The sequence below is a fragment of the Lissotriton helveticus genome, chromosome 11, assembly GCF_964261635.1.
Source record: "Lissotriton helveticus chromosome 11, aLisHel1.1, whole genome shotgun sequence".
Lineage (NCBI taxonomy): Eukaryota > Metazoa > Chordata > Amphibia > Caudata > Salamandridae > Lissotriton > Lissotriton helveticus.
The window spans coordinates 850,909,883-850,933,332 of record NC_136072.1 but is presented as its reverse complement, the minus strand read 5'-3'; the positions used below and the strand labels follow the sequence as shown (position 1 = coordinate 850,933,332).

Genomic DNA, 23,450 nt, shown 5'->3' with positions numbered 1-23,450 from the left:
ATCCAAGATCGGTAATATAAAGTACTCACTGGCATTTGTTCTTCCCACCTGGGGGCTGTACACTGTGCACACACAATTCTGAAGCTGTCCATTGTATGCGGAGTCCAAAGGCAGAGAATGTGAGGTTAACAAAACATGTTGGATGACATTCTTGAGTTTGTCTCGACTACTGACAATTGCTCTGGACCAGTCTCCAGTCTAGCTTTTTCTTCAGTGTGCCACCTCACTGCTAAACCCCACACTGTTGCAATACACACAGGTACCAATCATATGCAAATCATTAGTTGTCAACCGCAAAAGAGGCCACAATATGCTCTCCTCTGTAAAGGCGCAAAAGCTACCCATGACATGTGTCAGGCTTGTTGAGTCTTATCAATGAAGTACATCGTGATCGTATGACCAAATGAGCTATGGATCACAGGTCTGGGTATTACTATCCGAGGTGAGACACCTGCTGGCCCATGTTGTGCAAATCTTCAGTGGTACATTGAGTGATTCTATTCAATTGATTTTTACTCATTAAATGTAGTTCTAAACTGGCAGTTTGTGCGCTCTAGGCACTGGAGAGGCGCAGTGTGATGGTCTCTCATTGGGCCACTATCATCATTGTAGTCATCCACTTAGACAAGTGAACTGCAGATGTGGGTAAATGCACTGCCCTGTGTACTCGTCATTCTGGAACTGTAAATTGTGTGCTCCTAATTGCGAGGCTTTACCTTGTGCAAGGCAGCTGAATGCAGGTAGGATGAGATAGCCATTGCTCAACGTCCTCCCCTACATGGGCTATGAACTGAAGGCAGGCAAAGCTATTAAGGACAAATACTTATCTGTGTGATCTCATTATCCTGCAGCTCTCAACCAGAGGGTGGGTCAAACTTCATTAGATGTCCCTGCCAGGGCCTTCATGTGGTCGCTGACAAGTAAACCAAACCATGAGCCTGACACGCATGGAGCAAATTTCCTACATGTCGGGTGTCTGATTTTTTTGTTTTTCAAAATATTTTTGGTTTATTTTTAAATACAGATAGTTTTCTGAGCGGGGCCAAAAAAAGATGGCACCGATGGGCAAAATCACCTGCCTTCTGGGCAACTATTGTAACAGCAGCAGCTCTGAAAACAGTGAGATCAGTGCCAGGAAAGCTGGGTCTACTAATTGGGCTGGTGATCCTTTGCTGGTGGAGCAGAGACTATGGCATCTCCTGTCCTGGCAAGCTGGCTGGATACATTGAGGTGTCTAAGAAGTCTCTAAATCTGCAACGCCATCTCCCTTGTGTCACATTAGCATCTGTGCTCATGGAATCTACAATGGCGCCAGGAATCTGTATGCATCTAGCCTTCCCCTGTGGAAGTCAGGCTCCAGGTCAGGACTCACACAGATTGAAAATAGCAGAAAAGTGCAGTCTTTTGTATCTGTGTGAATCCGGTCTGTATGACTATGCACTAGCACTTTCCCCAAGGGCAAATTTTGCACTTAGCAAAATTGTATGTGCGCAATTAATTTTGGGGGAACAGAAATGGAGCACACACAAACATATTGTTGACATAGGCAACCCACAAAAAGTATTTTTGCTTTCAGCTTAGACATGGGCAGATTGGAAAAAGCATTTTTAGAACCTAATAAGGAAGTAAAACATAAAAGTACTAGCTGAGGGTCTGCCTAAACATACTTTCAGGTTTTTTCCTTATTCGCCAATATTATCAGTATATACTGTGACATGCTTCCATGGCTCCTATTCACCATAGAGAGACTTCTACATACGCACAATTCTGCAGAAATCGAAAGGAACAATCCTCGCCAACACACATTTTGTACTTTGAGGTGAAACATTTTTCTTCGTGCATAACACTTTCCTCTCTACTCCCACCCTGCAGCAAGTCTGTGGATAGTCTTATCCACACTTCTAGTACTTACTCAAGCCATTGATTGAAGCAAATCTCTAGAGGTTTCAAATTACGAAGATGGTTGATCAAAGTCTGAGAACGCCCCCACAGGCACATATTGTGGGCATTCCCAGACTTTCAAGACAAACCACGCCTTAGAATGCCCTCTTCCTACCCTTAGAGTGGGATTTCCTAATTTGTATTTCTCTGCACTCGTGACAGTAGTAAATGCATTGATGACCACCATGAATAACTGTGAATTCTTGACAGGAGAGAATTTTTGTTTATCTTTACTGTGAAGAACATATCTTTGTGTAAAGAGTGCTTTGTGATTTAGGACCTTAACATTTGCTAAGGCTTCTTAAGAAGGCTTATTAATCATGAAGCTTAACTGACACGGTGGTTGAGTATAAATCAATAAAGTAGATGCATTTTGAAAATCTCTGGGGCATATGTACATACAAGCCCCTATCGCCACGGAGACATCACTTTTTGTGACGTCCCTGTGTCGATAGGGGCCTTGCCATTTTCCCTCTGTGTTTGCCCCCACTTTCTTCACCTTGGCCTTCCCCTCTTTTCTGATTATTTGCTTGCTGACTTAATTGAAGTTCCTGTTGTTCTGCCATTTTAACTTGAGCCCACATTACCTTTTCTTCTAATTTTTTCGTTTATTATCAATTTCATCCTCACAGTCTGTTGCATACTTGAGAATTTCGTCGACAGGCTTTGCTTGCCAACACAGTTTATGCTCTTTAATCATTTGGGAGATTTCAGGTTTAATCCAGGCACAAAACAATAAATAAAATGTGTCATGTCTTTATTATCAATGTTTTCTAAACCATTGTACTGTTTAAATACCTGCAAGATGCCTTCATAATATGCAAGTACAGATTCATCTTTATTTTGGGTGGTCTATTTTAGTACAATCAGTTTCTTTTGGAGGAATCTTTCCCTTTAAGTAAGTTATTACTTGATTGTATTTTCTTCATCACATCGTCTGATGGTGCTCCTGTTTTTGGGTCTTTAGGGTATTCATCATTTGGCCAATCTACTGTAATTTTACACTCGGTCCATAAATCAGCTGGAAAAACAATGTCAAATAACCCATCTAAATCTTTCAATAGCACTTTCGACACCTTCACAAATCGTTCAACTTGTCGGTACCATTCTACATGTTTTTCTCTAATATTTGGGAAATCCTTAGTAAATGATCAAATATTCTGTCGGGACCATGGGACATGTACAAAACCTCCTCCTGGCACTTCTCTCATCGGACACAATCTCTCAACCTTTTCAGTTTCTTTTAGTAAATACTCAGAAGATGTTTTATTTGCCTGTGCATCTTCCTTTTTCTTTGTCCATCTAACTTTCCATTTGTCTAGATCTTCCCATTTTTGCAACAACGACAACAATTCTTTTATATGCAACTTTCGACCTGACACATTCATGTTTTCCAAAACTTTGTCAGAAAAATCAGCGCTATATGGTTTCTGCACTACCTTTGATTTTCAAATGTCGATTCCTATTTCCAAAGCCAAATTCATTAATTTTTCACGATATATTTTTGTATTCCGAGTGATACTTCTGCATATAAACAATAATTCATCTTCATCAAATGAGTTTAGTCTGTCCAGTCCCACATTTCCTGCTACCATTTCTTCTAATTCCACCCTCAATTTGAATATGTCCAATACATTTAACTGTGATTTAGGCTTCTCTATGTTTCAAGTCCATCTATCTAATTCTTCTGGACTTACTACAGTTGCATGCCTCATTCCTGAGGATGTCTAAATCTGTACCTCTTTTGAACATGGGGGTGTAATTTTCCTGATCAAGTCACTTACTGGTTCTCGTATAGGTAAATCCATTAAAGAAATTACCAACTCGCATTCACTTGCTTGATCATCAACTATTAGGGTTTCTTTTCTTGGCTGAACTATGGGTGTAGTCAGCCGGGAGCTTTAGCATTAGTTTGCTTATCTCCATACAAAGGAACTACGGGACCTATTGTTACAGGAATTGTCAGGGCTTCAGGACTTGTATTTAATTGGGAAATGTTCTGAAATAATTCACTATACTGTTTATTTAAAACGTCCTTGTCTCTTTCTTGAAGTACCTTTTCTAATGAGGTTTCATGTGTAACTTGCGGAACTAAAGGTGGTTGTAAAAACGGAGCACTAGGAGTAACTCTGAGTTTCTTCCTGGTAAGGTGGCGGATTTTTCATTAATAAATCATCTAAATAATCATCATCCGAATCACCACTCGTCATTAAATTTCTCGTTTTCCCTGAACTTTTACTTCCTGATCATTCTTCTGTGGTAAAAACAGGATATAATCCCTCCACTAGCATGGACTGTCTCCACTTTTTCATTTGCTTATCTCTTGTGTCTTTCGGATATCTGGGATAACACTTACTCCAATTTCTGTCACTTCTGGACCTGTCTCGCTCAAACGCCTCTGTCTCCCACTCTTCTAGAGCTTCATATTGGGTTAATCTTGTTCTGGGATCTAATTTATTCATACAATTTCTTAAATTATACAAAATTCTACCATTAAAGTTACCATGTTCTGGTAATGCCAAAACACCATCTTCCTTAGTGTACTCTATCCAGTTCTCCACCCACACACAGTGTGTGGTAGCCCCTTTCTACCATCATGTATGATGCAGGCATTTTAGGTGGTGGAATAATTATCCCCTCTCTAGTTTTAATAACTTTGTCCTTTTTGAAATAATTCTTTATTCTTTTGAAAAGCGACATTTTTCTCTTTTCTCCGTACATGATATAAGGTCTTCCTCTAATTTGTGGTTCTCTTGCAAATTCTAAATATTTTCTATCAGGACAGTTTCCTACAAATGCTGGATCTAAATGCCACATATACCACTATTTAAGTTTGTACAAAATGTCAATAAATTCAGTTAATTCTGTTTGTTTACTTTTCAGAAATATTTCTTCAATACCAGCGCGTCTCTTAATTTTAGTGATCAATGAGGTTTAGACTTAAAAGCAGCGTTAAACAATGATTGCGCGGCTTTTCTGTGACGTGAATCTCACTCTATGCACTCACCCCTCCTTTACAATTTTCTCATGGCTATACATCCACTGTTTCTACCAATCCCAGTGCAGCTCTCTATGACATCAGTGCCGCACCCGCAAATGACTCAATCTTTTGCAAGGTAATACAACAAATCAATTTATTTCAGAATTCAATTATACATTTCATTAATTGACAACATGAAAACATTCGCTACTGTGCCTGATTAACTAAATTCCATGAAAAGACAATTTCTTTCACAACGAGTAAACCTGTTTCCGTCTACTCATCATACACTATGAGTAAAACAACCTTCCGTTTACTCTTCACTTAAGCAAAAAGAACCTGCTACTCCTTCAGAATTACCCTTACTAGGTGATATAAGACCAAAGTTTCACCAGCAAACTTCTTTGCTACCAATCACTCTCACATTTATACTAGGAAAATAACCCTAACTAGTGCTTCAAGTTTTACCTAACTTTTACGCACCTATTCCTCAAGGCAAGTAACCTCACGGCAGTATGGCTTCTATTTGCCACCCGTTTTCTTTATCCCGGGATATTCCAGACAACATTTAACAACGAGCAGATATTGGTTAGTGCATACAAATCAATAATCAATACGCAACTAACTACCTATTTTTAACTAATCCCTAACCATCATACTGCTACCAGAAAAGTATACTGATAGAGCGCGCAGGGACCTCCTAGCTCAATTTTACCATACTCACCTGGGCCCATAAAACATTCACACTTTGAACTAGCAGTCCTGCCTAACTAATTACTAAATTAATCACCCTATCAGTGACAAGAGGTCCTTTAGGACTTAGACCTGTAAACCATGACTTACCATTCCTTGTCACCTTTACTAAAAGTCCTAGGGATTGAAAAGGGAGTTAGAATAAACAGGCACTATTTAAATACATTTACGTTTCTCTTATAATAACCACAGACTCAGGGTAAGTTTTAAAACCTTTATTTATGAAAGATGAGTCAAAATGAAAAATGAAAAAGGCCACAATCTTGTGACCATAAATTTTACAAGCAAGAATATAACCAGTAGGACATAAAGTTTGTAAGAAATCACAGTAACACCTTTAGACATTGGTACCTGGGAAGGGTGAGAAAGGGAAATAGCACAAGGACATACCACATGGATTATATTTACCTAGAATGGTGCAATGACCAATCCTGGCCATGGTCTGGGGCAAATATGGACCAGGCTCCCGACTAATCAGGTGCCCACGGGACAAGACAGGTGCAGATTAGGACAGGTGACCTCAGCTAAGTGCAACGCCAGCGTCACACCCCTCTCTCTCGGAAAGCCAATTAGTACCCCGACTGGGTAATCGATAATTTCCACCAACACCTCAATTCTTCTGACAGAGTGCCCCATCAGCACCTCTGCTCTCGATCTCCTATAGCAGTTGTTGGGTCAGTGACAGGTCAGCTACTTGGACAAGTCGGACAATTTCTCTATCTAAACCTACCTTAGTTATACCATTTTGGGGGCAATGTACCACTCCTAAATGTTGCAAATCCATGTGTTCCCCTTCAGTGATTGGTTGGAAAGATGAGGGGAGGTCACCACACCATAATAAAATGAGGTAATTTTCAATATTGGTTTCAATTGATTCTGGTTACCACCCATTATTTATTTTCCCATACATTTTTATTCCACCCAGCAATATTGGTACGCATTTGAATACATTGTATATTGTAGCTTCCTCTCAAGAGGTAAGATGAGCAGGTTCCCAGAACCATTGTGGGTAAGAAGAGTGTTGGCTCTTGTTCATTGCCAATGCTTCAGCAATTTCGGAGTTAGAGTGCACATGGGTAGCTTTGTCCAAAATGGAGTTGGTCTCAGTATTCAGGACCAAGTACAAGCTAGTAGCAAAGTCAAAAAGAAACATATTAGAATACAAAAATAAATGAATGCACTGTATACCACTTATCTCTACTCTAACCCCATTACTTTCTTTTATCTTTTGAAATTAATAGTTAAGCAAAACAAACAAGCTTAGTACAAGCGGCAGCATAAGCATTAGCATGTGAGGTTTAAAGCGGCAATTTTTGACACTAGTGCGCAGAAGCGAGTAATTCCCACCATAAGCGAAAGACATCACACCATGTAGATGTGGCAGAATCATGTGCAGTAAAGTGTCCGCGTTTTCGGCGGCCATATTAAGACACTTGGGTTACTGTTAGTATAAGCACATACGCAAGCTTTCCCAGCTTACTAATGATGTTGTGTAATGCAAATAATAATGGACAAAACATGTTGGTTAATTAATTATGTGTTATTTCGAGAGGGCTGAATCCAAGCAAGTCTCTGCATATATGAGACCTTGCTTGATCACCATGGACCCCCCAGACATCCCCTTGCAGGCAGGTGCAGTCAGTCACTCACTGCACCCACCCTAATGTGCAGGCAGGTTGCCACTTGCACAGTGAATCACGGAGCGGCTTTAAAGCAGCCACTCCATTTTTCACCTGAGGGTGCTGCCCAGGGGCAGCGCAAGTTCACAGCTGCCCTGGGGCAGCGCATTCACAGGAAAATGTGCCACATATGTAATATGGCCCCTGGTATTTACCTGCTTTCTATACTTTTCGCATAACTGACCCATTGTTATCGATTTTTATAATCACATGACCTATTGGTGACAAATGATAGTTTAAAACTATAGGGACTGTCGAAGTAACATCACATACTCACTGACCAACAATAGCATTGCAGGAAACAATATCACAGGACTTTAGACCCTCGAACTGGTGAGCCATTGCCCATTTTTCAAGAACACTTATTTTTAATTTGCCTATTGTACGTAGGATGGATGTTCAAAAGGCTTGAATGCAAGATATTCAGATGCAGTAATTGGAATGCCTATCTACTTCTAGATATGACTTAGGGTTGCAGAGACTCAGGTATTGTGTAAGTTAAATATTTCAAGCACCCTAGTTTTAAGTGGCCATCACATGCATCCAGAACATCTGCCGGTTATATGAAACAATTTACAGTATCTCCAATAACTCGGGAATAATCCCTTCAAACAGGTCTTCATCGAGCATCAGTCACAAGCTTCATCTTTGAACCAATGATCGTGGTTTCTGATGTATTTCTCTTACTGATCGGATCTTAGCCTATAGTAGACTCAAGTACAAATCAAACTTTTGATGTACTGTTTTCTCTACTCATTTCATGTGTTTGGCACCTTTCCAACGCTTTTTCAATTACAAAACAGTGTAAGATTACATGGTGAACAATGTAATCCTTGACCTATGATTAGATGTTGCTAGTACTCGCATACCTTCACGGTTTACTCAAAGGTATCATCACAGACAGACTTCCACACCTTGGTACCTCTCCATTAGCAGACATTGAGCCACAAGCCAATCTAAGCGTGGGAGATTCCAAACCAACATTACAAAGTCTTTTATCTATCACACAGCAGACAGTATATTCATGATAGCGTCATCTGGGGCACAGGAGAACGAAGCTATCAGGGTTAAACAGTCCCCTCACTCAGACTTGAGATAGAGACTCAGAGGAAGAACAGTGAAGGCAAAGCATAGACAAAGATGAGCAGTCATACATGCCTGGTCATAAAAGCAGGTAGGGTGTTCTACTACAATATTGAGTTGTTAATATTGTCCTCCTCAAATAGTGTCAACTATCACAATATTGTGGAAGCTAAATATTCACGTATAGATTTACTATTCTTAACTCCACATCTTCAAAGTACGCAGATGTGAAATTAATAATAGTAAATCTGTACTTACCCATATATACCTACCTTCATGATATAGTAGAAGACAACAATATTCTGGATACAATATTGTGACAAGATGATAATGTTTCACTCCATTCTGTGACGGCCATTGGCATGGGAAAGGGTTGTCTGGTTGAATTTGGCAATAGGTATCTGTAGACACTTTTTAAATCACTTTCATCATTGGGTTTGGCACTGGGCTCATGCAACACATGAAATTAGTCCCTTTATAGTATGTGCTTTTTCTCTGTATTTGGAAACGGTCTATGTGATGTCCAAAATCAAAATCTAGATTTTATTTCTGCCTTTATTCCAATGTGTAGAATGAAATAATTTTCTTTAGCTGTTATTGCTGTCACCTGATTTTAGGGATTTCAGAAATATATACTTATGTTTGAACTTATCTGTGGGCTTTTATCTGCAGCCCTGACTACGCTTCTGGACAGCAGTGCTGTTACGACTCCTCAGGGTTCCAAGTCCTGACAAAAGACTCTACTGGAGGCAGCACCCCTGACCGTGGCCATGATTGGGGCTCCCCACCATACAAGAAGCCCCCGAGAGTTCCAGTCTTCTCACATTGGATCTACGATGTCATCACCTTCTACTATTGTTGCCTGTGGTCAGACAACTGTCAGTACTACCTTGAGCTGAGACCATCCAGTGACTGCCGCACTTACACACCACCCAGAGCTGGTAAGAAAAAAATTATCTGTTGAGGGTGCTTGATAAACCACCAGGTAAGCACAAAAGAAGGGTAACAAGCAGTCTCCAGACAAAGGCTGTCTCAACGTTAGCAGGCAGCTGTCCTTGTTTTGGTGTCTTATGCCATTCAAAACTATATGTTGCACTGGGTGAAACTTGGTAAGTTCTAAAGATTGGAAAAAAATGTCATAGTGAGGAGCAGCTTGGGAAAAACGTTTCTCCTCGCAGCATTTAGGAAAATTCACCAAGGGATCTAATGTGTTTCAGTGCCAATTATTTCCTTCTGAAGGCAGAAGGTATTCCAAATTGTTGCTTGATTACTTATGGAACTAGCATATTACTTCTTTGCATCCTTATGTGGTCATTAATCCAACATTAAAATCACCTGCATGATCCTTAGAATTGTTTGTGTTGTAAAATAGATATTCCTGCTGTCTGAACTCGCCCATTTCAGCATGTTGATTCTGTTTCCAGAGGTCCTATTGTGGCAGGTACCACAGGGAAATGCACTTCTCGGTTGGTGAATAAATGATGATCCAATTGGTGCTCCATGCTGGAAGTCCATGACAAATGGGTTAATAGGAAGATAGGAAAGTGGTGTAAGTCAAAGTGTAGCGCAACTGGACACTTCTCATCACTATCTAAAGAGTAGTTTATGAAGAGTATATATTTAAAACGTATTCTTGAATTATAGTTATGGATATGTTTTTTGTATTTACTTTCATTGATACAAAATCATGTTGCATTCATTATATACCAGTTTTCCTATTTCATTCCAATACATTTTGAGAGTAATACCTCTTTAGGATAACGAAATGATTTTTCGATTTTAGCTAAGAAACTCTAAAATCAAGCAATGTTGATATATGCCAGGCCTCACAGAGATACTTCTACGCGTTTTAGAAAGCAAGATCATCATCATCACCATACTGTGGTTTTAATATCCCTATCAAGTACCTCTTAAGGGGCAGTCCATTTTAGCTAATAATAAGTTGTGGGAGTCTCCACAAATTAGTCCCAAGTCTCTACCTGTAATGCTGATTACTTTTCATCTACCTTCACATTATATATATTAGGATAAAATGGAAGAAAATTCCATTCCAGTCTAAGCGTATGAAAGGAAGTCAGTGCTTATTTAGTTTATTCTCATTATCTCTACGGATCCACCAGATATTTCCTTGTCTCTATTTTTAAAGTAGATTCTGTCTGTCCACCCCATTGAAAAGTATATATTAAACATCATTGATGGGCATACAAGATGGTACACCCTTTACCTATGTAATAATGTATCACTCAGGCTGCACGGATTACTCAATGCATAGCAAATCATTTCTTAAAAATATTGTTTTTTAAGTGAAATATGTTTATAAGCTGCAACTTACAAACTGTGCAAATTGCAAACTAAGAGGGTGTTTTTTTTTATGTACCAAAATCCTTTCAGAATTTTAAAAACCTTTTCACAAAATAGGTGTTGAGATTCATTCAGAACTGCAATTAGGAAGGGGCATGAAAAGGATGACTCCTCCTATTTGCAAAAGGAAACCAGATATATAAATGGTTTGTAACTGCAATTGCAGTCACAAACCATTGAAAAACTGCCACCTACTCAAAGGAAGTGGTAACTCTTTCCCATAAACACTTTTTTATTGGCTTAACTTTAAAGCACATGTCATCATACATTGGGTTATATTTCAGTTTGCAGTCCTATGCCAAATGTATCATTTTAGTAACGAAAACCATGGAATTGTATCTGTCATCTTCCACCACCAGCCCAGATTCATTACGTTTATCTAATTCACATTTTGAGGTTTTTTGCTCTATTTTTCATGGCTTAATTTTTTGCTGCGATTGTGTTTATCTTTTGCACACTTTTTTGAGCCGATTCTCAGTTTTATTATGTCTCATGCCCATGCTGCTTTACTCAGTCCATATACCTTGTCATTTATTTTTGTCCTATATGTATGAGATGGGTTTCTCTGCTCTGTTACTAGGAGCCATAATCCTGTGGAGAGTAGGGAAGCCTACAACAGTAAGTGACTGGTTTATTTTAAGGTATTGTACTACGTGGGCCAAGAATGTCTTCACCCCTCTCTCTTTGGCTATGTCTAGGCCAGTCATGGATCCCTAATTTTGATGATGTCTTCTGGTTCAACCTTTTATCAGTTTGCCCCAGTGCCCATTTAGGTGCATTGCAGTTTCACAGTCTATTCGCAACAGTCCTAGAAAGCCACATGGAAAGTAAAAGGGCAGGTTATTACGGTTATCCTTGGTGTGTTTTTACCATATATTAGTTTTGTTTGTTTATTGGAATATGCAAGTTTGGCAAGACGGGAGATGTATATGTATCTGTATTTAAATTTTATTTTAGCTGTTTATAATGTGCACCACCACTCAGACTAAACTAGTCTCTAGGTGTGTGCAGTGCTTGAAATGGAAAAATAGAAGTGCCGGTACTCTGTACCAGAGTACCTGCTTGTTTCTGAGATGTGCTGGTACTCTCCAATTAAAAGTATAGCATTTCTCTTGAGAAGTGCTGGCACTCTCCCTCTCAAAATAAAAAAAAAGTGCCGCTACTCCGTACCGGACCGTTCCGCTCATTTAAAGCACTGGGCGTCCGACAGTAGATTCTGCCATTCAGTCCTAATTAGCCCGCATATTGAAGGAACAGCTAAGGCCTGAATGTTTCCTGATATTCAGGAGAGTCGCTTCAGCCCTCAAGGCAAAAGGCATGGACGAACAGTTCCTGCCGTCTCATGTTTTAGGTTTCTACTTAGGGATGACAAATTCGAGTTTATTTTCAGATAAAAGTAGGTAGACCTGTGGCTTAGTAATGTAATGAGCAGACTTCTGTTTGGAAATCTTACTAATAGAGTTACGAATGAAGGGATGGAGCCCCGCATTGGGCATTACACCCCAGACCAGGCATTTGCTCTCGCAGAATGCTAACTTTTTTATTGCAGCCCCACGTCCCTAGAAGGGTCAAGGGCTGCAGTAAAAAAATACAATTGACATTATGCATAGTGCACTGGAAAAGCGTGCACCTGTGTTCTCCCTCTGTGCCAACAGCCTTAATTCACAGTAAGAGACCTGTTTCTGGTGGACAGCTTTCACTTTTCAAAAGCATACCACCCCTTTTCAGGTGTTGCATTTCAATCGATGGTTTGCAACTGCAGTTTAGGTTCCAAACCACTTATACATTTCATGGAATACCACAAGGAATAGGGGTCGCCCAGATCACGCACTTTTCCTATTGATGTGTAAAGAGTCAAAAAAGCATGCATTGTGGGTAAAAATGGCATTTACGACTGAAGTTAAATCTTTGATGCGTTGCTACTTTGGGTTTTTAGAAGCTTTAGTCTTTGTGGCTGCAGAACCCTTTCATTTATGTAGTGTGTAAGTACTACATTTAGTGAAAATACTCTTTAGGGTCAATAAACAGGATGTGCAATGAATTTCTTTAAACATGTTGAATAAAAATGCATCATGTTCTGTCAGAAAAACATTGTCAGGGGGAAAGGGACAACTCTCCAACCCCCTTCTTGGCCCTCTCCAGCTCTCACAACCAATCTTTTAACAATAAATCCTCTCTAAAATCATGCCTTTGCCGCTGCAGAGAGCAACGAAGATTGTGTGACCTGAAAGGCAGTGCTAAAAAAGTGACCAAAAGCAGCTGCTTGCAGAGTGATTTCCCGGTGGACTTTAAAGCAGGAGATATGCACGTGTGCCTGTTAAACACTATATTTGTTTCCATTACAAAAAATAATCTTTCCGTTGTCATTGGCAGGTGCTTGATTGCTGCTGTAAACATTTGGGATTCATAGGGTACAAATTGACTAGCTCGGAAAGCAAACACAGAGCACAAGATTGATAAAAATAACTCAGCTCTAAAAACACCTTTAAAAATCAGACTCAGGTAAACACAAAAAGTCCGTTTTAATGAAACGATCTCTTTGATCAAGAGCGGAACTGAACACAGTGTTTAATGGACTTCAAAGCCAGGAAACAAAGACAGACGATTTATACAGAACAACCATACTAACATAAATGGAAAGGAGTAGCTTAGGTATTTATTTTCCCACTGATTCAAAGAGCCACCGTAAAAACATCCTAAATGCAATTAATACCTTTCAATATATGCAGAGCATGTTTTTCCTGTCCTTCTGGCTGCTGTTTATTTCCTCTTACAGATCCTGCCCATATTGTATGTCTTTTCATTTTTTTTTTGTTTGTCTTTTCATAGAGGCCATTTCTTCCGCCAGTCTCTTTCTCTCTCTTTCTCTCTCTCTCTCTCTCTCTCTCTCTCTCTCTCTCTCTCTCTCTCTCTCTCAATCTATCTATTGTTCTTGTGCAGGGCGTTTCATGCTACCCAGGCAAAACAGCATGTTTGCCTCTTGGAGCCATTTCATTGCAAGAAAATTAATAATTTTCGGCCATTTGCAGTCATTGGCAATCCAAAATGTAACTCTTTCATGTTCTCAATTTTTCTCTCTGTCTATCCTTTCTCTTGCGCTCGCTCTTTCTCTTGCCGGCAGTTTCGGACTGTGGTGTAAAATAAAAATGATGCACCCCTCTTCAGAATCGGACGAGAGGTCCCTGAGAACCTCACATCTCATAGATAGTCACAGGCCTTAAACTGAATGGTAGTCCCCTGAAGGATGGGCTCTTTGCACCACAGGGGACCGCTGGGCGCAGAGTGAAGCCCCTGGTTTGAGCATTCCAGGCAAAACAGAATGTTTGCTTCTTTGAGCACTCCCACTGCTTACGTATGTTTTTCAGCCATTTGCTGTCATTGGGGCCACCATTAAGTGGTGAACCTAACATGTCTCTCGCTCTCTCTCTCTCGTTCTTTTTCTCTCCTTTTCTTTTTCTCTTCCTCTCTCTCACAGTTTGGCTTTCACCCACTCTCTCACTTTCACTCCTGCATAGGGCATTAAGCGGGCCGGGTCCTACTGGTGCTGAGCACCAGCAGTTCTACAAACCAGGTGCTGAGAAAGGTCCCTCTCAGCCTCTCCATTTTTTACCTCACAGCAGACTGGAAACCACCCTTCACTGCCTTTGATGTAACTTCAAAGAGACTCTTTATAGTTCTTTTACTGTCATAATTTCAGAACTGAAGCATTTTCAATATTTTATATAACGAAGCCATAGTTGCTGCTTATGTATCTTAGTCAAATAACAGCCATTGACAAAGCCAAAAGTCCTGGCTTGTTGAAAGTGTAATGCTACTTGTTGTATTATCTGGATGCAATGACAGAAGCCGCAAAATACCAGTCGGGAGACACATTATGCCAAGCATAGAATTTTAGTAAATGTGTTTTTAAGCCACTCCCTTAATTACATCACCAGCGCCCCTTTGAGAGCCCCCCCCCCAGTATTTTCATCCCTCTTAAACCCCTGCCTCCTGCCTCTCTATTCTTCCTTTTTTTTTTTTTTTTTTTTAAGTTTGAAGTTTATTAAGGTATAAAGAGGAAATAACAGGGCATGAAGAGACAATCAGAAGTTATAAAAAGCAATAAAACTCTCTTACATCAGAAAAATATTTGATCAAAAAAGGATGTGAAACAAAACCAATGGAATTCAAAATTGCAGAAATATTGAGGGTGGGGAAAAAACATGAGAGGCATACATCATAGAAGTGATAACAAAGAAAAAGAAATTAAGATGCATTAATAAATTTACAAATATTGAGATAAAACAATTCACGGTGGTTTTTGAACTTCAACAGAACGCGGTGGAGAAAGGGGGGAGGGCCTGGTAATTCTAGATAAATATTCGGTGAGGGGAAGCCATAAAAGGTCACGTTTAATTGCTAAAGAAATAGGGGAGACAAAATTAGTGTCTAGGCGGTGATTGAAACAAACTGCGTTCCACCATGCAGAAAAAGAAACATCCTTAGCTTGTTTCCAATGTGTTGTAATATGATGGAAAGCGATGGCTATCAGGAGATCAAGTAATTTGTGTTTATGGTGGGATCCAGAAAGGTCAGGGGAAAGGGAGCCTAGGAAAATCTGAAGGACAGAATAGGGGATAGTGAGTTGAAAAAGTTTTTGTATTTGAGACCAAACTAGATGCCAGAAATGGAGAATGGGAGGGCATTCAAAGAGCATGTGTTTCAAATCAGCCAAAGGGCAGGGACAGGACCAACAAGTGGGAGAAGTGTCTGGAGAAAAGGATGACAAAATTGCGGGAGTGTATAATGTACGATTATAGATAAAAAATAAGGTTTGGGTAGTATTGGCAGCTCTAGATGTACTTAGAATTTTAGACCAAACTTTATCCCAGAGACTAGAGGGCCATGTTTGAGACAAATCATCCTCCCACGCCAACTCAACCTTGGATTTAGTGCGATCTATAGGTGTGTGAAGGGATTTATAAAGAAAAGATGCAGAAGGGGATTGGTCGAGAGCATTTGAAATGGAAAAATGGAGTTTAGGAATAGTGTTGGTGGCGGGGAGAGAGGAGAGATATTGGGTAAGGGAGGGAAGAAGAGATAGATATTGTTTGCGAGACGAGGAAGGTAATGAAAATTGGGTTTGAAGTAAGTGGAAGGAGAGAGGGGAGGAGTCAGAGATGAGTTGAGATATCCATTTTAAACCACGAGAGTGCCAAGATTTCCAGTAAATTGAACGATTTTTAATTTTAAGAAGTTTATTATGCCAAATAGGTTGGGAAGAAGTAGAAGAAGCGGAGGGGTAGGTGGATATTAAATACGGTTGAAGAAGAGAACGAGTATGAGAAATGATGGGAGATCGAAGAGAGGTGACGCCAGAGGAAAAGGAAAGAACTTCATTAAAGTCATAAGGGTGAAGGAAAGATGATTCCAATGTCAGCCAAAGCGGAGGATAATATGGAGTATCCGAAGAAATCCAACGTAAGGCTTGTTTCAAGGAGAAAGCAGTATGATATGATTTAAAATTGGGGAATTTGACTCCGCCGAAAGATTTGTCTTTCTTTAAAGCAGAGAGGGCTATTCTGGATTTTTTGTCTTTCCATAAAAACTTCAATAAGATAGAGTCTATTGATTTAAAATGATGATTGGGGATGCGAATGGGAATCATAGAAATAGTGTATAGGACCAAAGGGGCTAGCATCATTTTTATGGAATCCAGACGACCCCACCAGGAAAGAAAGAGAGGGTTCCAACGATTGATGGAAGAAGTGAGCTTAGTAGAAAGGGATTCAAAATTAAATTTGAGGGTGTCAGAGAGACGAGGGGCGAACCAAACACCTAGGTATTTAATCTTAGAGGGTTGCCAGGAAAACCCGGAAGAATCAAATAGATGTTTAAGACATAAGGGATTCAGGGGTAATATTTCACATTTGTCCGTGTTAAGCTTATAGCCAGATACATTAGAAAAAGCGGAGACTTGGTTTAGGAAGGAAGGTAGGGTTGTTTGAGGGTCGGAGCAGTAAAATAAAATATCGTCAGCGTACACCGATAGTTTAATTTGTTGTTGTTGGGGGCCATATTGGAAACCGGAAATGTTCTCGTCACGTCTAATTTTGGTTAAAAAGGGTTCTAAAGCTAGAATAAACAAAAGAGGAGATAGAGGGCATCCTTGACGAACTCCCCTTTGGAGGGGAAAATAATCAGAAGTGAAGCCGTTGGCAAAGATGGAGGCATGGGGACTAGAGTAAAGTAAAGAGATAAGGGAAATGAATTTAGGTGGGAAACCGAACCAACGAAGAGCTTGGAACATAAAATCCCAGTTGATTCTGTCGAAAGCCTTCTCGGCATCAAGAGAAATGGCAGCCAATGGGGAAGTAAGGGAAGAGGCTCTACTTAAAATGTTAAAGAAAACACGAGAATTGTCTGTTGACAGACGACCTTTAACGAACCCAGATTGTTCCGGACCTATAAGTTCTGGCAATAGAGGATCTAATCTAAGAGCTATGATTTTGGCAAAAATTTTATAATCTGTGTTGACCAGGGAGATAGGGCGATAATTTTTGCATAAAGTATGATCTTTGTCTGGTTTGGGTATTAAACAGATTAAGGCTTCTTGGAAAGTTCCTCGAGAGGAACCAGAATCAGCAAATGACTGAAATAACAGGAAAAGTTTAGGGAGGAGGAGGGAAGAGAAATGATTATAGAATTCAATGGTGAAACCGTCAGGGCCCGGGGCTTTACCTTTACGTAGGATTGAAACGGCATGAGAGATTTCAGAGGGGGAGATGTCTAGATTTAGTGGTTGAAAGTCAACATGTGCAGATTGTGGGGAAGGAATATCTCGAAAATAAGCAAGGAGGTCATCAGGAGCAGGGATAGATTCAGGAGTGTATAGGGTTTGGTAGAAGGAGACAAATTGAGCTAATATGTCCTTATCTTTGAAGAAGGAAGTACCGGTTGGACCCTGTAATGATTCAATCTTTGTTCTTTCTTTGCGTATTTTAAGGTAATTAGCTAACAGTTTACCCATTTTGTTCTGTCCCCCGTAATAACGGGAATTACATTTAAGGAGAGTGTTTGATGCCGCATTAGTGGTAAATTTATTGAATTCAATTTTGGCAGAGATAAGTTCATTAAGTGAGGAGTCAGAGGAAGAGTTATAGTAGGAGTATTCAAGTTTTTTAATTTTATCTAAAAGTTGAGTTGATTTGGTGATTGATTGTTTTTTCTTTTGAGAGACAAAATCAATGATAAAACCTCTAGCAGCTGCTTTGAAGGAATCCCACACCGTAACAAAGGAAGACCCAGGGAGATGATTGAGAGTAAAAAATTCAGAGGTAAAAGCTGTAAATTTAGTGGAGAAAATGGGGTCTAGGAGTAAGGAGTTATTAAATCTCCAACGTCCTGAGTGAGGAGAGAAGGGAATAAGGTCAATATCAACAAAAACGGGAGCATGGTCTGAGATTAGAATGGAACCGATGTCCGAATGTGTGACCAGTTGTGCTAGGGGTTTGCTAAGGAAAAGGTAATCAATACGGGATTGAGAATGATGGGTGGGGGAATAGAACGTGTACTCTTTAAGGTCAGGGTTACATAGTCTCCAAATGTCTACTAAAGCATAATTCTGAAGAGAGGCAATAAACTGAGAGTGCATCTTAGAGGGAATAAACTTAACTTTGAATTCCTGTCAAGAAAGGGGTCCATAACTTGATTGCAATCACCACCAAAAATAACATATTTCTCATTAATTGTTACTAATTTGTCAGAAATAGCAGGCCAAAATAATTTATCAATACCTGTAGGAGCATATACATTGAAGATAACAATAGGAATTTTATCAATAAGAAGGTTAGTAACAACCCAACGGCCATTGTCATCATTTTCATGGGAGACAACTGAAACATTTAACTTTTTATGACATAAAATAACAGTGCCATTTTTCTTACCTAAAGCAGGAGAATGAAAGACATGTCCTACCCAGCAACGCTTAAGTTTATTAGCCTCCTTATCAGAAAGGTGAGATTCTTGGAGGAGAGCTATATCAGCTTTGAGGCGTGTCAAGTGGGTTAGGACACGCTGACGTTTAATGGGGTTATTTAACCCCTTAACATTCCAAGTAACTACTCGGAATTTGTAACTTCAGTAGAATGGTGTGAAAGAAGATATAATGAAAAGTGAATATGAAAAGAAAGAGAATAGTAATATTCATGTAAGAAATATGAGGTGGAAGAGAAAGAGAGCAAAAGAGAGGAAAGAGAATGGAGGAAAGAGACAGAAGAGAAAGAGGTGAAAAAGGGGAAAGAGAAAGAGAGCAGTAAAGAATAGAGAACAAAGCGTGTAGAAAGAGTAATAGCATAACAGATAAAAAGAGAGCAAAAAAGGACTGAGGGATGACGACGCCAGAAGAGGACGACATCAACAACGGAGACTCACATCGTCGAACACCTGAGGAACCAGCGAAGGAACGAAGTGGAGGGAAATACGAATACACCGGGATGAGGAAACACGGGAAAAGGATCTGTAAAAGGTAAAAAAGAGGAAGAAAATATTAAAATACACATGGTAAAAGTAATAAAAGTAACATAAGAATATGGATGAGATAGACAGGGGTGGAGAGCACTTAGTCAGACACGGGGATCAGAAACAATGAGAAAACATGGCAAAAAACAGACAAAACAGATCAAAATGGTCAGACGGGTCTTGCAGTGTCCATGCTTTCGGCTTCATAGCGACGCAGGAACTCTTCAAGGACGTGTGGATCTTCAAATGTAGTAGTTCGTTCTTTGTAGGTGACCTTGAAGAGGCATGGATGTAATAGCCCATATCTGGCGCCAAGGGCTCTCAAACGAGGTCTCAAATCCAGGAACTGCTTCCGACGGTCGGCTGTGATCTTGGCAACATCTTGAGAAAGGTATAATCTGCGGCCTTCCCACATAACTTGTTTTTTAGCCTTTACTGCAGAAAGTACTTGGAGGAGATCAGTGTATTGAAGGAACAGCATGATGACACCTCGAGGTTTATCAGAAACTTTCGGGCCAAGTCTGTGCGCACGTTGAATATTTAGAGAGGTGGAAGGAGGAAGGTCTAAGATTTTTGGTAGAAAAGTTTGAAAGAAGACTGTTGGATTAGACCCCTCTGTAAGTTCCGGAAGATTATAAAGGCGTAGGTTGTTCCTCCGGTTGCGATTTTCCAACTCCTCCGACTGTCGTTTTAGGAGGGAGACATCTTTTTCCAAGAGCGAAATTTTTGCATGTGAGGAATGAAGAGTCTCAGTCGATTGTTCCACCAAAAGAACCCTAGATTCCAACGTGGACCACTTGTCATGGAGAAATTGTAAGGTTTTAGTAGTTTCGGCCATGAAGGGTTTAAGTGCTCGAAGTTCCTCCAGAATAAGATCCATTGAAGCAGAATTTGATGATGAACCTGGAGATGGAGGATCTTTTTTTAAACGCTTCGTTGAACCAGGTTGTAAAAGCTTACTAGTTGAAGTATTTTTAGGAATAGCGCCGTGAGTAGCGTTAGGTTTGAGAGAAGTGGGATCATCCATATTAGGAGTTGTGGAATCAGAGTCTGAGGAAAGTTGTGGCTTGTTTTTTGATGCTGTGAGCTTGAGAGTACGGAGTTTCCCCATAGAAGGCAGGAGAAGTAAATACAATGTCACCACAGTGTGTTGATGAGAAAAATGTTGTAAATAGGAAGCAAAAGGTGATTTTTATAGTGGAAGGCACCAAAAAACGTGTATTTGCTGCACGAAAAATGAGGAAATGCAAGAAAAACAGTTAATTAGAGCAGTCAATAAAATATAGAACCTTTCCTCAGGTATAGCCAATAGATTTCGTGGATATAAACTATCACCTCATGTCATGTCAGAGATTTTGACAAGGAGGCGCTGAATGCAGCTGGAAAGTTCAATGAGCGTTATGCAAAGCAGCGCTCCTCCTTATTATGAGGAGATTATCATCTTCAGTCATGAGGAAACATCGATGAAAAATGAGGAGTGAAAACTGATATTAAAGCCAAGAACCAGCATGAAAATTAGAGACTGTATGTATCAGAGCAGGAAAGGGCGTTTTAAAGGTAAGTGGCCGGTGTAAATAGCAACCGCATTGCACATGCTGAGGTAGAGAGGCGGCGCTCGTTGTAAAGGAAGCGCGCGGCAAGTGCAGAAAATGGCGGCCGCCGGGGAGCTGAAGAGCGTCACTTACGGAAGATATGCATTCCGTCGGAGTAGAGAAATGCTGCTCGGTTCTCCTTGTTCAGCTCACGTTCCGACGCACAAAAATACCATTTGCGCTCACCAAGGACCGATGGGAGCGGAGAAAGTCGCCGGCTCCGGTGCTCGACTTGCGGAGCTCCGGTGCTAAGCCGCCATCTTGTGCGGCGTTCAAGCCACGCCCCCTCTATTCTTCCTTTTTCATCTTCACATTTTACCTAGTTGCCTACGCGGGTTTGCTGCTGTCTGGCTTTTCCACCATCTTTGCAAATTATCAGTAACAGAGGTGAGAAGGGAGATGCATCCCAATAGTTAGGGCACTGGGTACTGTAACAGAAGGTTGGCCTCGCTAGCCTTCTTGACTCTCCAGGTATCTTTACTTGATCAGTCAAGTCCTAGCCCAAGAAGGTGACATGAGGGGGAGTCAGGTAGAAGGCAGCACCGGTATACCAGTGGTAATGCAGATTTCAATATACAAGCAGTGTTGTGAGCTTTTGAAAAATATACAACCCTCTAGTAAGACCTAAAAAACATGAATAGATTGACATTAAAAATGGTATGCAAGCAGTGTAAAAGTTGCACAAATGAAATATACAATGAAAATATATCACCTTCTTCAAACATAGGTATTTCATTATCACTAGCTTTCTGTGGACACCAAGCTGATCACAAAATAGAGGATTACAAAACAATCCTGCAAAACCCTGATTAGTTCGTAACTTTTGTTGATGCAAAATGATCTCAATCCCTGACAAACTGATAACTGGTAGGATTTTTTACAATCCAGTTTGTTCAGAATGTCAGTGTGTCGTTCATAACACTACTTATCTTTAAATTCACTGCATTGAATGCTTGACTTTGAATCAACCATTCAACAAATTACTTCAGGACTGGTTCCTGTTCTTTGCCACCTATTGGTAAATAAGACTTTCTTTTCATATTCTTCTCAGAGAAAATGTGTTTCCAGAAAGATCTGGACTCCCAACAGGGTTGAGATCTTTTTCTCTAGTTCCTGTTTTCTGTCACAGTGGATACCATCGGTTTAATCTCTCCTTAAATATACAGAATGTTCCAGTTCATGACTCACTGGAAAAACTAGAGCTAATCTGCTTTTAACTACCTCCTCATGAGTGCTAGATGAACATAAAGTGGTCTTGAGTGTCAGTTTTAAATATCTCTTTCTTGCACTCGCTCCAGTTCTTACACATACAAGGTTGTTTATCCACAACGAACGAACATAGAACAAGAAAAAAACAAGAAAAAGCTAATAAAAATTAAAATTGCCTTACCATTGGAACTATAAGGTTGATACCTGGGCATAAGAAAGGCAATTGAAGGGGTTCCAGTGAGGTGTCAACATCCATTTGCTCAGTGACATGCAACCACCTGGACAACATATGTTCTACTTATCATAGTAAAAGAATGTGAACATGTTTAGCAGTACTATAATTTGAAGCTAGGATGTTTATAAGGATGAATCTGCAGATGTGACCATTAGATAGGCACGATCTGTTGGCAGATTGACAACAGCCAGGACCGATTTGCAAGAAAAGACCCCAATAAAGAACTGGAAAACAAAAAGTGAGCACCTGAATGAAGCTGCAAGAATTGCCAAGAAGATCACAAAAATGTATTTGACACAAGTTTGTTGCTAACTACATTCAGTTCCTGCATAGTAATGCATCGTTTTAGGATCATTTCTGCAACACACGGTTCTCTGTATAAAATTGCAGATGGCAACCTAAAATTGAATCCATCAGCAAGACATCGAACTGTGCTCTCTTGTCAATATCCACTTATTGGTCTCTAAGCTTAGACGGGTATGTGTCAAGGTTATTTGCACAGCTTCTGAGGAAGTGGACTAGTTTTCAAGATAATCTTGTTTTAACTCATTTACAATCCTTTGCCTTTTTACTCAGTGCCTGGATGCCCTCACAGGTATATAGTACTCTACTTTTGAATTGGATTTGAATATTGAATTTTAGTTGAGTCACTTGTCAGCTTTGTTGTTGTGACCGCTTTGCTGATATAAGTACTAAGTAATGAAAAAAGACCATTAGGCAGGTTATGTAGATAGTAATGAAGCAAAGGGTTAAGCTGTTATACTAATTAAAATAGTTGATATATATTTTGGGTATGACCTTGACTACACTAGAATTGCTGTTCTATAGAATTGTGAATAATAGACGATTGATTCTTATTTACAAACTTCCGAATGACCGAAGAATAAGTCACCCCTTCCAGAATTATGAAGATTTTTGTTTTACTACAGAACCCACTACATTGGGATCCTTCGTCCGCTGATGCTAGTTTTGATCAATAAGATATTATTGTGGTAAATAATTTTTATTTAGTCAACATGCCTGTGATAGAATTATACATGATAAACTAATGTGCTGGCTCTAAAATTCCAAAGCTGTTTGTGCAATGTCGTGACATTTGCTGGTGCAATATTTGTTTT

The 23,450-nt window shown here is 39.9% G+C and overlaps 1 protein-coding gene across 2 annotated transcripts in view; it reads left to right on the top strand.

The window, feature by feature from the left end:
* The window catches only part of SUSD2 (sushi domain containing 2), a 900,046-nt gene that overhangs the window by 427,586 nt on the left and 449,010 nt on the right, over positions 1–23,450 (top strand). For both annotated transcript variants that reach the window (XM_078667086.1, XM_078667085.1), the window contains exon 20: positions 9,109–9,377. In XM_078667086.1, the coding sequence (XP_078523212.1) occupies positions 9,109–9,377 (269 nt within the window). The remainder of the gene's footprint in view (positions 1–9,108; positions 9,378–23,450) is intronic.